A 16,998-nucleotide genomic window follows, 5' to 3' on the forward strand; every position below is an offset into this window, starting at 1 on the left:
AAAAGTAAATATTTAAGCCTAGATTTAAAAACAGAAAACAAGGTACATGCACAGAGGTCCAAAGGCAGGGCACTGCATAGCTGTGGTCCTGATACACTAAAAGCCTTGTCACCCATAGTGCGCAGTCTGCATAATAGAATGGTAAATAGCAAAGAGTCAGAAGAACAAAGTGAACGTGACGGAGTATAGGGACAAATTAAAGAAGACAAGTAAGGTGAGCCTAGACCATGAAGAGCCTTAAAAACTAAAAGGAGAAGTTTATATTGAAAACGGAAGGGAACAGGCAGCCAATGCAACGTTAGAAGTGTAGGAGTGATATGCTCCCAGGGCTTTAAGTGAAGACTTGACGCAGGGATACCAAGCAACACTGCATTGCAATAGTCAAGTCATGAGGTGACAAAAGCATGAATAAGCATCTCAGTTGCAGTATCAGAGAGCAATGGACGCAGCCTTGAAATTGGAGGTGGAAAAAGGTAATTTACCTTTAATAATATAATATATATAATATTACCTTGGTAATATGAGGATCAAAGGAAAGTGTAGGATCAAGAATAACACCAAGATTTTTGACCTGTGCAGACAAGGATGTAATCATTTTTACTGAGTCTTGCTCTGATGTCTAATTTTGAGGGACAGCCTGTTCTAGTAAGAGTCTGGGGGTGTGATGAACCTTCCATTTCCTGAGGATGGATCCAGCAGTGCTTAACAGGACATTCAAACTCTTTGATACTTTTGTATCCATTGTATCCATCCTCACATCAGTAGAATGCTCTTTTTCTTCATTTTTACAGTGATTGTCCAACAAAGACTTTGGCCCTTAGAAAGGGGGCTTTTTATATCCAGTGACATATAAAGGACTCCCAAGTAGTACCTTATTATGTTTAGTTAGAGTCAAATGACAGTCACTTTATGTCATTTGTGATTAATTTGTCGTTTGTGTAAACCTGGAGTTCCAAAGTACAGAGGTTTAAATGCCTTATGAGAAATACTAACTTTGGAGGTTTTTTTTGTTTTATGTCACAGTAAATATCTACAGAAAATGACTTTGGAAATGTATTGTTACAGCATAAGAGTTCACATTAAAATACTGAATGGATAAATATAATATTTTGTTATGAAGAAAATAATGATGACTTTTAAGGGGCTTGAATACCTTTCCTATCTATCTATCTATCTATCTATCTATCTATCTATCTATCTATCTATCTATCTATCTATCTATCTATCTATCTATCTATCTATCTATCTATCTATCTCTTAATATAAAGGGGGCACTGAAATTGAAAGTTACTTACTAGCTTTTAGAACCTAATAAGATGCCAGAGTAAATAAAGAATTCATATTTTCTATCAATCTTTCAGACAGGATTAAAGGAGGTAAAAATAAATTTATTTCCAGGTTCTGTGGGGGGCTCTATCTCGATATGAAGAGGAAGCTGCCTTGGATTCTTAGTGATTTCTATGAAGCCTTCCATATTCAGTCCATCTCTGCCATTCTTTTCATCTACCTGGGCTGCATCACTAATGCCATCACATTCGGAGGACTACTGGGAGATGCCACAGATAATTACCAGGTGATGAACATTGCTATTAATGCCAAAACAATAATAACATAAAGGAGTAACTAGAAGAGTAAGTGTAGCTCCCCTGGCTACATGACAAAGTCTATGCATTCAGCTAAGTTAAGTTGTAGTTTCTCACCTGGCCTCTTGTTAAACAATGGCTGATTAGCTAGATTTTTCATGTCCTCCTCCACCGTCTGAGTAAATACATAAGCTAACCACTGAAATAAAACCTGTGGAGGAGTCTGAAACTTGCTGGACGGCATCATCATCTCATCAGCAGACTTTTCATCTGATCGAGTGATTTAGTGGGTGCGTAACACTAACTTATTCAATTCTCACTCTGTGTGAAACACAATGGCAATTGAACTGTTTTTGACAGCAAAGTACTTCTGACTGATAAAAGATCTTCTCAGAAGAGCTCTGCTGCTTGCAGTCGCATTAGTCAGAATAAAGGCCCTGAATAATCTCTTATTGTGCAAAGCATCTGACTGAGAGTATTTCCACATGTACTCATGATTTCCTCCTGATGCACATAGTTCCATGTCTTTGATTTTTAATTAGGCAGTGTATTTATAGTTGTAGACCTATAGTAACATTGCATTTTTTAAACATGGGTAATCACTTGCACACATAAACGTCTGTGCATACATGTGACACATGTGATGGCCACAATGAAAGGATCGGGTCTATCGTGTGTGGCGAACAGCCCGTACACAGACAGGCAGACATCGTTTTATCACCCAACAGACGTTTATTTATAATAACTGTATTACAAAGTGCACACACACACAACCCACTTCACCCCAAAGTCCAGGCCTCTTTCTAACGCCTCTCCTTCAGGTCCACCTCCACTCCTCTCCTCCGAGCTCTGTCCAGCTACGCTCCTGACTCCAGCCATCGAATGGAGGGAGGTGGCCCCTTTTAAGCTCACCCAGATGTGCTCCAGGTGCCTCCCGATGAGCAACTGCTCCCTGGTGGTGGAAGCACTCCGGGTGTCCCTGGTCTTCTTCCCCCCAGCACTTCCAGGTGTGGCAGAAGTGCTGAGGGCAAGGGTTCCCCAGGCATTGGGGCGCTCCCTGGCGGTGACCACGGGCCTCTATAGAGTTGAGCTTCTAAGCTCTGTTCCCGTGGTCCCCAAAGCCACCAGAGTGGTCGCCCCCTCATGGTCTGGAGGGGGCGTAAGCCCTCCTCTGGTCCTCCTGGGAGTCCCGGCAGGGTACCACCCCCAGCCACTTGCCACATGTGTGTGTAATGATGGGAAAGGTGACACTCCATTAGCTGTTTAGTCTTGCTCACTTGTTTAATTTGTTGCCTGAAATGTAGCATGAACACTGCTGCAAAATAATGAGGCCTACTGAAACATCCCACCCGTTTTTATCATTAGAAGTGGTTGAAATCCCATGCACTGCAGAGATGACTCCTTAAATCTAAATCCTCTTAATTCACTCAGTTCATCATTATACAGTCATAGTTGAGCTGATCTCTGTATCTTACCTTATGAAATTTATTTAAAGAGATGTAGTTTCTAGTAGATTATAATGGTCTCTACATGTTTTGGCAAATAAATGTTTTTTAATAACACGTACACTTGTACCAGCTGTGAATATGCCAATTTTATTACACAATGAGAAAGCTTACATTTGGACAAATGGCCAAACTGGCATCTTCTTGCTCATATCATTGTGACAACAGTGATTTCCTCTTGGGCCATTTGAGTCTGTCATCACAAAAACGTTGACATAATTGACGCCAGTAGAATACACTGAACGAATTCTTTCAAAGTTGCTGAGGGGAACACCCTGCACACTAAGAGCTTGTTAAACGTATGCTATATCGCGCATGCACTTCAGAGGATCCTCTTCAAGCCTCATCTGGGGTATGTACTAACCCTCAGGGATGAGAGGGGGTGCTGGCCACTAATTGTGTCTTTTCCCCTTCCCAGTACTGCGAAGACACACAGTGAGGGCAACTGACCCCGTCCCTTTCTGGTCTCCACCAACAAATACCGAGCTGGCCAGCCAGAAGGAAGTGTCATTTAGCTAACCAAGCGACCTGTCAGACAGTGCTCTTGAAACAAGCTCTGAGAACGAGAGACACCTTGTCTTTGCAGGCCCCAGAGAGGCTATGTTGTTAATACTGTTTGTTTTGCCATCAAGCACACTTTTTGTGGCCATAAAAAGATTTTGAAGTAAATGGGGACTCCCCAACATTTATTCAGTGGCATGTTGGAAGTTGTTGTCATTGCTCGACCAACCATAGCTACAAAACCACAATCTTCCTAATCCAACTGAAATTTCCAGCTGTCAAAATAGAGTAGGCCATACCATAGTAACCTTGCTAAATATTATTTCAATTTCAAAGTAACTGAACTTGCCCTCCATGTGTATTTTGTTTTCAGCCTAACTTATCCCAGGCTAGAAATCAAACTTTGCTCAGTACAACTACAATAACAAGTTTCAGTGTCACCAAGTGATTTACAATGAAAGCAAAATTGACAATGCAGTATCCCATCAAACCACAGTGGGTTGCCGAGGGGCTCTACAAGTGGACACATCAGTCTGAAGTACTTTGTATGTCATACCTCAAGGATCTTTTGCCCTAAGTTACTGAGTCAATCAATTCATTAATTAACTTCCAGTTATCAGTGAAGCGATTCCCACAAAACTGAATTTGCAGTGTAACTCATTCCCAAAATAAATGGCGTTTCACTTCCAGCAAAATTTGTGCCACTCACACAAGATGAAATGTGTTTAGTTCCTGTATGGATTCCTTCATTCTGTATGCATTTAAACAAAGATCTCTAGTGAAAAAAGAAAATAACTAAGTGTGCATGTCCTCAGCTAGGGTAAGCCAAGGAACTGGGAAAAGGAGCAACGCCTTTCAGTGTATGTAGTTTTCCTGTGGAAAATACCCAGTATTGTACACAATGGCCCATTTTAAGGTGTCTTTGTGCGGAAAATATGCAAAACGTCACATTTAAAAAAAAATGCACTGCCCTCATCTGCAGTACTGTGAGCAAGAGGCATAAACAGAATTGTCTTTATTGGTGTAAGTTTAAAGTTTTGTCTATAAATCAAATTTTACCGTCAGTTTTGTGAAACTTGTTTTTCCAAACAAAAAGAAAACTTTCAATTTAGTGACTTTGGCATTTCATAATTCTAAAATTACCAGTAAAACAATTGTTTGTGTCATTTTCATGAAACTGTATTTACCTTTTTCATTCATCACCATTAAATTCGAAATAAAATGTAGTACCTGCCATCGACACACAATTATAGGTTTCTGATAAAAACACATGTAGTTAAGAAGGAGAAAGAAGATAGAAATATTTTGTTTCAAAATATGCATATCTGTTATATCTTTAGTGTGTAAGCTACTGAATGGTTCAAGTCCAACTCCTAAGACACTGGACTTTAAAACCCAAGGCTGTCAATTCAATTTCCGTCTTAAGCAAGTCACTTAACCTTACGGTACAGTAACATAAAACGTATCTGTCTAAGTATTGGTGACATATCCTGATCTTTAAGTTACCAGCCAAATGTCAAATAAGAAGAATAACCCATTAATAAAACAGTTTTAATAATCAGGAGTGTTGACCAGACCTTGTGTCTTCACTACTGGTTTAAGTACATTCAGCTGCTCGCTATGTAGCACAGATTGGGTAGCGACAGAGGGAACCCCCCACAGAGTCTTTAATGCTCATTTCTTGTTTCACTGACTCTTTGTTAGTCGTAGTGCTAGGAGCTCAGGAGACACAATAAGTGCTAAAGGACTTGGAGTATAATGTTACCTCACAGCCACACAGAGGTTAGCTCTGCTGCCTTACAGCTCAGGTCACATTTTTGGCAACAATAGTCGGTCCAGCATAGTCAGTAGATATTTTCCTGCATCAGCGTTTCTCAACCTTTAAGTATTTGTGACCCGAGTTTTCATAACAGTTTTAATCGCGCCCTCCCTAATGTTTTTTTAAAAGGAGCCCACTAATACCAATTTGTTCTTTTTTAATTAATGATATATCATAGATGCATATGTTATTATACCTACTTAACTTTTATCGACATTTGTCTAACTCTATATTTATTTTTCTAGTATCAGAATGTAGTTTAAGTTAATTTGTTTTGGTTTCAATAGATGTATTTTTCATATTTTCAATTCTTGTTTTCTTTTTTTCACATCTTCGCGACTCCCTTATTGTTACTTCACGCCTCCCTAGGGGGACCCGCCCCACAGATTGAGAACCACTGTCCTAGACCTCAGGTACCCTCACAATCAACTCCAAACTACTTCAGTTTCTCCTTCCTTACTGACTTCAATTAATTGTGTTGAATTTGCTGACATTCCCAAACATTTCTATATTCTTACCAAACTCCAGGTGACGCAAAAGTTGGGTTCTCCCATTACTATTTATCAGTTAATGAAACATTTTTAAATATCTATTAATGGTATTGTAAGCTTAAAGATACCTGTAACATGTAGTTCCACTGAATATTCTGCATTTATAATCTTTAGACATGTTTTGAATTTTTAATAACCTACAGTATGTATGTTTTATCTAGCAGCTTGCAACTTTCTTGTTTTCTTTTTCTCCCACCTTACCAGGGGGTAATGGAAAGCTTTCTGGGGACGGCAATGGCTGGATCCATTTTTTGCCTTTTTGCTGGCCAGCCCCTCATCATTCTGAGCAGCACTGGACCCATACTCATCTTTGAGAAGCTTTTGTTTGACTTCAGCAAGTGAGTGTCACCGACCAATCATAGCTCAAGTCACTCAACTAGCATGACCTTCTCAGTCCATATTAGTCAAAAAGTCTTTATGTTATCTGGTGTCTTTCATAACAACCACAACAAAAAAAAAAAAACATTGCTGAAATATGAGGATCTTCATATTTAATTCTGCTTAAAGTAAGTTGTACATGTAAAGCTATTTTAAAGACGTAATGTGGTGCACAGAAATACACTGTACTGTATGTCCTTTAAAGGAAGGTTTAGTCTCCAGCATTGACCTGATGTGCTCTTCCAATATTTGTATCCGTTGTGCTCCCCAGGGGAAATGGAATTGACTACATGGAGTTTCGGCTATGGATTGGCCTGCATTCTTGCTTGCAATGTCTTATACTGGTGGCAACAGATGCCAGCTTCATCATCAAATACATCACCCGCTTCACAGAGGAAGGCTTCTCCACACTCATCTCCTTCATTTTCATTTATGACTCCATCAAGAAGATGATCGGGGCCTTTATTTATTACCCCATTAACTCTGACTTCAAACCCGACTACATCACAGTGTACAAGTGTGAATGTCTGGCCCCTGACCCAGGTGAGACTGTTTACAGCCCAGGCTGAGCGCACGTTTGAGGCCGAATGTTTGAGTATGGTATCATATGGTATAGGAGCCATCATTGGGGACAGCTGTTTCTGTAATTTCTTCTTTTTACTTTAAAATGATGGAAAGAAATAACAGTTACATTCTGATACTATGTTTTTCCTTTTAATTCCTACTCTTGTGACTAGTTCTCAGTAAGAGACCATAAAAGCATTGTATGAATATAGGGAGAGATATCATCAATCATTTCATCATCATCAAGTTGTGAACCAATATACAGTAAATTCAAGCTGCCAAGTCTCCATAGATTCTGCTTTCACTCTGGAATGTTCTGATAAGATATTAAGAAAATATTTCCTGGAAAAAATACACCCTTGATGGCCATATGCACAAGACCACTCTGTAGCAGTTGTGGTATCGGTATTGCCCCCCCCCCCCCCCCCACTATGCTCATTGGCCCACGTTATTTTGGACCTTACTATTTTGTGGTCCTAAGAATTTTGCTCTGAAATCACTTCAGTATTTTTATCCAGCATCTCCTGGCTCCTGACAAGAAAACCTCAACATATAATAAACAGTTCAATGCATCTTGATGTCTAGTTATGCAAAATGTCGAGCTTTTTGGGTTTCCCACCTATTTTTGACCCACAAATTCCTCATTTTAGGCCATTTTTGGATCATATTTTTACAGGAAATTACAGCTTTATGATAGAATAAAGCAATAGGTGCCTACACCAAAAATGATTACAAGATCTTGAAGTTGTGCCTGCCACATCGGCCCACCCCTGAGGTTCAGCCCTTAATGGGATACAAGGGGTTATTATATAGCATGTCTGCATCTCCAAACGAAAGGCCAGTTTTTCTACACAGCTGCGGGGAGTCGATGAGGTAATTGGGGCGAGACGTATCTACATGTGAAGGTGCTACCATTCTCAATTGCTTCATCAGCTTCCTGTGGTGTGTGATTGAGGCTCTGTGCCCATGGAGTGTATAAATATGGGAAAAAATGAAAGAGAGAGAAAGAGAGGCTTGCAGAACGAGAATGAGACATTGGGGCAGTGGAAGAGGGAGCATGGAGCTGGACCCGCACTGTCACAGGAGTCAAAGTTACTCTTTTTCATACTGTAAAGCTTCAGAAAATTGGGAACGGTAATATAGGTATGTTTTATGTCAGTGATTAAGAAAATTATGTTATTTTTGATTTTCAACCTTTTACTAGTGTTCAAGCCCCCCATGGACCGCAATTAGAGGGTACAAAAATGACAAATTTCTATTACAATTGAGAATATTTAGGCTTTAAAAATTTACATTATACAGGCGTCCCCCGGGCTGAGGATTTCCAACATACAAACAACCTGTGGTTACGAACGGATTGCCACAATTCCATAAATCATCTTATAATCAATTCTAACTTGACAAACTGTGATAAATCCTGCCTTATAAACAAATGCTGTCATTTTCCGCGTGAGGGAAGCGGATCGGGTCTTTGACAGCAGCTACTTCTGCTTTGAGGGAGTAGATAACGTGGTCTGATTGGTCAGGATAGCTCAGTCTTATGAGTAAAGGTAATTAAAATTTGAGTTCAGCTGATTCAGAGCAGTATTTTCATTGCTTTTTGTTTGTTTTTATAAGAAATAATGAAAGGTAGTGGATAAAAATTCAATCAATTACAAGAGAACATTTTATGAAAATTATGAAGTTAAGCTTATTTAGTTTTAGCCTTCACGTCAGATTACAGGCGTTATTGACGAATCATCTGAAAACTCGTTTACTGCTCTTTCGTTTCTAACATGAACTATCGTGTATTCAAGCACTTAAGAATGATAGACTATGAATGCACCGGTGACATTAAGTCTGATCACAGTCCCGTTTTTCTATTACAGTACCCTTGAACGATGCCACCAAAGCATAAATATGATACAAGTATTGGCGATGCGTGAAAGAAAAGAAAAACAATTACAGTTAATAAGTTATCATAATGTTAACTCACAAATGAGTGTTAACCTTTAATCATTATACTTTTTCTTCTATCTAAACTGTTTTAAGAACTGTTTCTTAAATTTTTTTACAGTACTGTTCAGTACTGTATGAACATAGTTACTTTTATTATTATTACTACGGTATTATGTTCAGTTCGGTATGTTATGTTTTAAGTTTTTTTTTATTTTGAAGTGTTTATTAAGTGTTTTATATGCACAGTAAGGTAAAATAAATACTAGACTGAGGCAAACATTTGACTAAGTGACATTTAATAAGATATACGTGTTCCAACTTACATACAAATTCAACTTAAGAGCAGACAAAAAATGGATCTCGTTCTTAACCTGGGGACTGCCTGTATATTTGTTATTTATATAACATGCTTATGTTTGAAATTTATCATTTATAACCATCTGGGGGTGACTTTTAGAGGTCTAAGACCACCAGTGAAGAATCAAATATCAAATATTTGTGATCAACAACTTTGAAACAGCATGAAACAACACTCCGCATGTCCATTTTTTTCACACTTTTGTGAAAAGGAGTCATTTTGTCTCTTTGTATCCCATTAGTGGAGTCAGTTGATGTGGCCTGCACAACCCCAAGTACCTCTGACTATTTTTGCTGAAGACACCTATTGGGTGGGATTTCCTACCCACAGTATGATTCAAAAATGCCCTATAAATGAATGGTTTCAGGTCTAAGTAGACAAAAATGGGGGACAACCCTAAAAAGCTTGACATCTTGCATAACTAGACATCAAGATGCATCAAATGATATATTTGGGGTTTTCTTGTACTGTTTAGTCAGAAGACGCTGGACAAAAAATCTGAGGTGATTTCAAAGAAGTAATTCTCATGAACACTGTAACAAATAGATTTTTGTTCTTCTGTCAACTTCATCTACTGTATGCAGTTTATAAGACCACTTTATCCACTGCAGCATCGCAGGAAATTGAACTAATAAATATCCTTGTATGGGACACCAGTCTATCCTGGCCTGTCTCAGAGTACATTCACAAACATAACCATGACAGCTCACATTGATCCAATCGCACAGTGCCAACCTAACTAACCACACATCTGTGCACTCCAGAGACCACTCACCTCTGAGAGGAACACGCACACTCCACAAAGACAGCACCCCATCAGGAAAGAGCTGTTAGAAAATGACAAATGTTTTGTCAACAACAGGTTAGTCAACATTCTCATCCTCATAGGTTCTCATTTTGTATTCTAGTTTCAGCAAATTGTCATCAAGTTAAAATTTGAAGGTATCTAAAGTTCTCTTCTTTACCACACGATTTGATAGTCTCTTTTTTGTGAAAAGATTTATTTTCTAACATTTGTACAAATGTTGCTCTTGTGCTTCTAACACATTACTAAAGTAATAGTCAGCATCCATCCTACCTGCGCCATTGATTTAAAACACTTCAGTCCTCTCACCTCTTTGCTGCGACTGAAAGGATTTATCTCCTCAGAACCCCAAAGTCATAGAAACAGTCCGGGAGCCCATCTCTGGACATCCTCTTCCACATTTTCCAGTAAAAAATTTACACAGTCTTCAAGACACATTTGCAGTTTATGTGCAACCTTGAGACAACTCTTAAATTGTAATCACATTGGTCCACACTCTTGTTTTGGAGAGTAGCAAGTCCAGATGGGCTCCTGAGTCTTTCTATTTTCAAACACTAAATACTAGTGAGTATTCTCTTTTATTTCAGATTTCTCCCGCTCTTCACTGACGTGTTCTTAGTTTATTGCTGCTAGAGATTCTGCCACTGCTGCTCCTTTCCTGACTCTAATGATGTGTTATACCAGCCTTGGGATGAGTCTCCTTAAAAACAAGTTTTTTTCTTTAAAAAATGTGAATAAAAGAGAAATACAAATGAATTTTGTTACATGACTGTACATTGATGAGGAAAGGAGGTTCTTCTAAATTGAAAAGGCATATACAGTACAACACAACAGGACACAAACACATTTAATACACTTCAGCAACAATTGCAAAACATTGGTTGGGAAATAAGGGTCTCTCGGTTGATTTTAACTTTTATTTTGAGTTAATTAACTGTTACATGTTGCATTGTGAATTACTCAATACTAATAATTTAAGAATGTGTGCTATCTCTTGCCCTACGTGTAACATTCCTTTGTATTCCATCAGCGTCTCTCAAGTTTATTCCCATAAAACCTGCTTCTCACACTCTGTCATTATTTTGGTGGCCACTTTCTGACATCCTTTCCATTTCTATGCTTACCATCTTTGAAGTCGACTGTCTCCACATGCCTCCCATGCCATTTCTCCTCATTCATCACGTCACCAAAGCCCACCTGACCAATCACACGAAAGCCAAACTGACCAACTAGATTGCTCAGAGGGACCCCACACATTATTATATAACCAGTAATGGCGCACTGCACAATAGCGTGCAGTGAATACACTTGACTTGAGCATTCCTAGTTTTCATCCTCTTTCTCATGTACGTTTAGCATTATTTTCTCAGACGTTGATGCGCTTGCTGCTTCCTGAGCAGCTCTTCTTTTCTCCTACCTAGCGGCCCACTTCTTCTCTTCTTTCGTTGGCATCTTTTAGCATTAAAACTGATTAAGTTAGTATTTATGTTGCAATTACTTAGTACATTTTCCTTAATTTTTCACTTAAGCTGGCACTTAAGTCTTCAATCTGCCTCAAGAATGATTTAAGATATGAAGAGGTAGGGGAAGTGACGGTGAAGGTGGTAGGGATGAGAACGCCGCCCATACGCATGAGCCGCATGACCGCCCTGCTGGCCGCTGCTGAGAGTTGATTCTAAAATAAAGTAAAATTAAAAATAAAAAGTGGAATAACCTTGGAGGTCAATCATCACCCCGAAAGCAGATAGTAGACATCAAGTAGTATATGTGCACCAAATTTCAGGTCAATAGGTGAAAAGGTTTGCGAGCTACCGGTGATTTAAAATCCTGGACAGACAAACAGACAGCCTCGGTAGCGTATTATATAAGAAGATAGATGTTCAGCAAGTACAGTAATTCAAAAAAAGCTGTTGCCAGAAGGGGGTGCTGTCACAGACCCCAAACTCCCCCAATTATGCAATAGAATAAAGAAACAAAAGGGATTCGTAACAACAAGATAATGATCAAGGAAGGCACAGGACCTTGGCGGTAAAGGTACAAAAACAAGAGAATAAATAAGGATAAACCTCTCATGTCCTTTTCCCCATCTACTCCTTTCAGCCTCCTACTTTCTTAAGACTCTCTTCCTCCTGGCAGCTCAACGCTTGTCCACTCTCCTTCTGTATGGTCAGGTGGACTTTTTGAGTCTCTGCCTGGAACTGCTTTTGGGTGAAGCCCACATGTCACTTATGAGGTCAGGAAAAGGCAGAGGAAACTCCTGGGAATTTGTAATAAGTTCCTTTGAAGAGGAAAATTTCCAGGAGCAGTTCTGCTTAAAACCTCAGACCACTTGCATTTTATAATGCAATTAATTGTGCAAAGTTATGTTCAGATTCAATGATTTATTTATAGTATATGTCATCATGCCCATGGACTCACATCTTCACTTTCACAATTGCCATCAATCATAATGGTTCAAAATTCATGGTCAAAGAATAAAGCAAAAGTCAGAAATGTAGGGAAGTCAAACGAAACCAAAATGTCACACTAGAAAGTCATACAGAAAAATCAAAGTCAACAAACAACAACGACATTTATTTATAGAGCACATTTACATACAGCCAACGTGGCTCAAAGTGTTTTACAAGATGAAAAAAATGAAAGTTATATAAAATGAAAAACACAAGATTAGGCAATAATATTAAAGAATAAGAGACAAAGGCAAAAGATAAAGTCAGATGGCTGGGAGGACAGTAAAAAACAAAAACGGCAGGTAGGCTCAAGAAAAAATATAAAATCTGCAGGGGTTCCACAGTCTTAAAGAAAACAAACTCTTCAGGCCACAAATTTGTTTTTTAGAGAATCCACAATCTTGGACACCAAGATTAGTGTTATGCTGCTTTAAATACTACCAGGTCAGGGTGTCATGACATGCAACCTCTCGACATCACATGGCAAAAATGGGAAAATGTTATCTACCACAAAATTGCTTTCTTGGAAAAAAAAAGTTCCTCAAAATAGTCATAAAACAAAATTAACAGTTAACCAAAAACTTTATCACAAAATTAATACTAATCATTTATCCCAATCGTCCGCTAAGTAATATTACTATTGAACAACTGGAGACAAATAAGCATTTTGATACAGAAAAGAAACCTGGGACATGTTGTCAACCAAGTTAAATGGAATCAATACAAGATGACTAGGCAGTAAAAGAAAAAATGTTATAAACAATAAACAATTACAACTCGCTTGAGGACTACAAGGGTAGAAGATTTATTGAATTGAAAGAGACAAAACATGCCAAGAGATCAAAGGAGAATGGAATTTTAAATTTTAGGAATTGTCCCTGGGAATGGAAAAGCACCATTGAGGGAGAGGCAAAATATACTCAGGTGACAAGCAAAAACAATAGAAAAAGACAAAAAAAACAAGTGACAAAAGCAGAACTGCAAAGTAAGCATATATTCAAAAACAAATAGATGAAAAAACAAAAACTCCTGACACTAACTTGATACTGAATACTATATGACGCCATCTTATATAGGTGGAGCATTATGGCAAAGCATGTCACATGAATGGCATCTGGCATGAGAACCATCACAGCCATGTAAAAATATTACAAAATAGCTGTGATTATAGGCATTCAAAAAGCAGTTGTGGTGATGTCACCATTAGAACATTTCAATTTATATAATCATAAAAACTCCCAAAGCAGGCCAGGGACTTCATTAGCCTGTCCAGAAAAGGCTCACTCCAAGTCAGCCAACCCACAAATGCTACCTGCAGGCTGTGGCATGCATAGGCCTAAAAATGGAGAGCTGGCATTAAAAGTTCAAAACACACAAAAATATTTAATGAGAAATGACACACTGACAAAAAAGGAGGCAAAAATGAAGGCAATCCATTGTCAACCTAATATGTAATCCAGTAAATCGGAATCCCAAAACAAAAGAAGCAAATCCAAAAAAACAGAAGAAAAATAACAAGAAAGGTAGTAGTCTGAAAATCCTACACAGACCCAATGATCAACTGCTGAGTTCTACTCTCTGACTGAATATAAAAACAGGAGGCGGGACCAGCAGCAGTGACAGCCTGGTGGCTCCGCCTCCTAAGGGCTCTACCCTTTAAAGACACATTACAAGAAAATTAAATAATAACCCAACATAATAGGAACTACATAAACATATTTACTATATAATGAAACAGTCCCTGGTCAGTTTTGCTTTGGTGACGCAATCGAAAGAGGAAGTGTGAGTGTGAGACACAGAAGGAGGAGTGAAGGCATAGGAGGCACGCTGATATTGTTGCAAGTATAAAACCAGACAGTAGGTGAAAAAGGTGCCTCAAAAATAATGATAGGGCCTGAGAAGCAGGCTTAATAGGAATGCGCTATAGAGAGGAAGCTCCAGTGAAGAGACGTGAGCAATGGAGTAAGATGCATCCTGATAGAGTCGCCTTCAAAGACAGTAAGTATCAAACCAGATAGAGGCGAGAAAGGTGCCTCCAAAATAATGACAGTGTACTAGAAGCAGGCTTTACGGAGCCAGTGAACAGACGCTCACACACACATAAATACAGAGGAAAGGCGCTGAAGGTACACGTGGAACAAGAGATAGCAAATATTTTTTAATTTTTCTATTACCTGTCTGCAACAGGTACCATAACTAGTAAAAAAAATAATTCAAAAGTAACAAAAAACACAATAAAACAGAAAATAAATACAGCTGTAATACAATATAATTAAAAGGCTCCAGGGAAGCTGCAACACAGAGACTCGTGTCAATAATGGCTGGGTAGACAGAGGACAAAACAAAGACAAGAAACTGAACATGTCAAGCATACGCCTTCTGTATAACAAGCTTCTCAGGGAGTCAGAGATCACTTGCAATGAGAGAGTCAGCATGACAGTCTTTGTACTAAAAGATGTTACTTTCGCGAAGCCCGGCTTCTAATGACTGCATTTTAGTTTCATGTTGTTCGAGTTAGAATCTGTAATAATCAGTCCTGCTGTGCTGCTGTTGTTCCATTACCTATAAAATGTTTACTTAATGTGTCAAAATTGAGTCTGGCAGGAACATCTGCTAAACAATAGAGATGCAAATCATCCAAAATGAGGCACATGTGTTTCATTAGTAGGACATCTGGACTGTATTTGAATGTGAGTAATTCTGGCCCTGCTTCCACGCTGCACGGCTTCGTTTTCATTCAGCTCCTGTGCTGGTGGTGTTACTAGGAATGCGGTTGTGTTTGTGCCTGCCCCTGATGCCGTTGTCATCTCTCCTTTATCTTTTCATTACCATTCAGCTTTTCTTCTTTTCCTTCCCACTTTTAGGTTTCCTTTTATTTAGCTTTTTCCATTACCCTTCAGCTTCATTTGCACCTTTGACTTTTCAATCCTCTACCACCACCTCCTTCTCTCTCGTCTGGCGTTTTTCTCTTGGTTTTATTTTTTGTCATTATTAATGGCATTTCTCTCATAATGAGTTTGTCTAAAATGTATTGCATTGCAGAAGTGCGACTTTGTTGCCTGAATTTTGGTCTGGGTGGTACCTCCAGGTCACTGGGTTTGATTGTGGGCTTGTTCATTGTCTAAGTGGACTGTGAAAGTTCTCGCTTTGACTTTGTGGGGTTTACCCAACATCCCAAGCTTTTAAGACCCAAGTCAATAGCCAACAAACATTTCTGTGTGAGTGTGTTCTTCCCTTGGCTGGTCTCAGCATTGTGTTTCCTGCTGCTACAGTAGACCCTTAGGTCCCAGTGACCCTACAATGGTGTTGTTCCAGATGGACAGATGTTACACTTTTCTTTTTATCATGCATTTCAAATTCAGGTTTATTGTCAAGTGTGCAGAGTCCAGTGAAATTCTTACTTGCATACCATATCAACCTACACCCCACACCCAGAATGATACAAACTACTGATTTGCAGACATTATGTAATCATATAATGTTAGTTAGAGGGTCAAGGAGTGAAGTGCAGGGGTTTTGGAGGTTTGACAGCAAGCTTGGCGCACTTATATATTACAGATTAGCCGGCTAATTTGAAGTCTCATGAAGTTTAGTCCTTTAGGTGATTTGGGAACAAATATAGTCCACAAAAAGAGACTATACTTAGAAACAAACAGTCTTCTACATAAAGCCTCCTCCACCAAAAAATATTTACACTCCTTCACTTTCTTTATTGTGCTGTAGATTTATGTTTAAATGGATACATTTGCTATGTCAGCCCATCAAACTGCACAGAATAATCCATATTGTCAAAGTAAAAACATGTTTTCAGAAAGGTTTAAACATCAAAAATTGAAATCTCTCATTCATTTAAATATTCAGACTTTATAGAAGCCCCTTTGCACTAATTACAACTTCAAGCCTTCTTAGGTAAGTCTCTACAAGCTTTGCACACTCGATTTGGGGAGTTAATCCCTCTTTTCCTGGCAGAAATGTTCAAGCTCCTTTAGATTGGATGGGACGCATCTGAAGTTGCCATCTTCAGGACTCTTCACAGACGTTCAGAGGCTTTGGCCGGGCCTCTCAAGTGTAGTCAGAGACTTGTCTCGAGGGCACTTGGTGTTGTCTTGGCTGTATGCTTTGGGTCTGTCATGCTGAAAGGTGAACCTTTGCATGCATTATAGAACTAAGTTTTCTTTAAGGATCTCACTTCTGTGTTTGGATGCCTTCATCTATCCTTCAGTTATAACCAGTCTCCCTCTCCCTGCACCCCCATGACGTGATGTTTCCACCACCATGATCTTTGCCATACATCGTGCTTAGAGTTTGGCCCAAAAGAGTTACATTTTTGCCTCATCAGAGCAGAGAATCTTGATCCTCCTGCACTCGCAGTCATTGACAGTATCACATACCTTTTACTCAAGAGCGGTTTCTGTCTAGACACCATACCATAACACCTGGTTGAAGGAGTGCTGCCAACGTGTTCTTCCATCTCAGCAGAGGCCTTCTGCAGTTCTGTTAGACCAACTCCTGAGTTCTGTGTCACTTCCCTGTCCAAGGCCTTTCT

The 16,998-nt window shown here is 39.1% G+C and overlaps 1 protein-coding gene across 1 annotated transcript in view; it reads left to right on the top strand.

The window, feature by feature from the left end:
* The window catches only part of slc4a5a (solute carrier family 4 member 5a), a 154,558-nt gene that overhangs the window by 85,806 nt on the left and 51,754 nt on the right, over positions 1-16,998 (top strand). The window contains 3 exon segments of the mRNA XM_051928758.1: positions 1,399-1,573; positions 6,164-6,297; positions 6,609-6,880. Of these exon segments, the coding sequence (XP_051784718.1) occupies positions 1,399-1,573; positions 6,164-6,297; positions 6,609-6,880 (581 nt within the window).

The sequence above is a fragment of the Erpetoichthys calabaricus genome, chromosome 1 (genome assembly GCF_900747795.2).
Source record: "Erpetoichthys calabaricus chromosome 1, fErpCal1.3, whole genome shotgun sequence".
In the NCBI taxonomy this organism is placed as follows: Eukaryota; Metazoa; Chordata; class Cladistia; order Polypteriformes; family Polypteridae; genus Erpetoichthys; species Erpetoichthys calabaricus.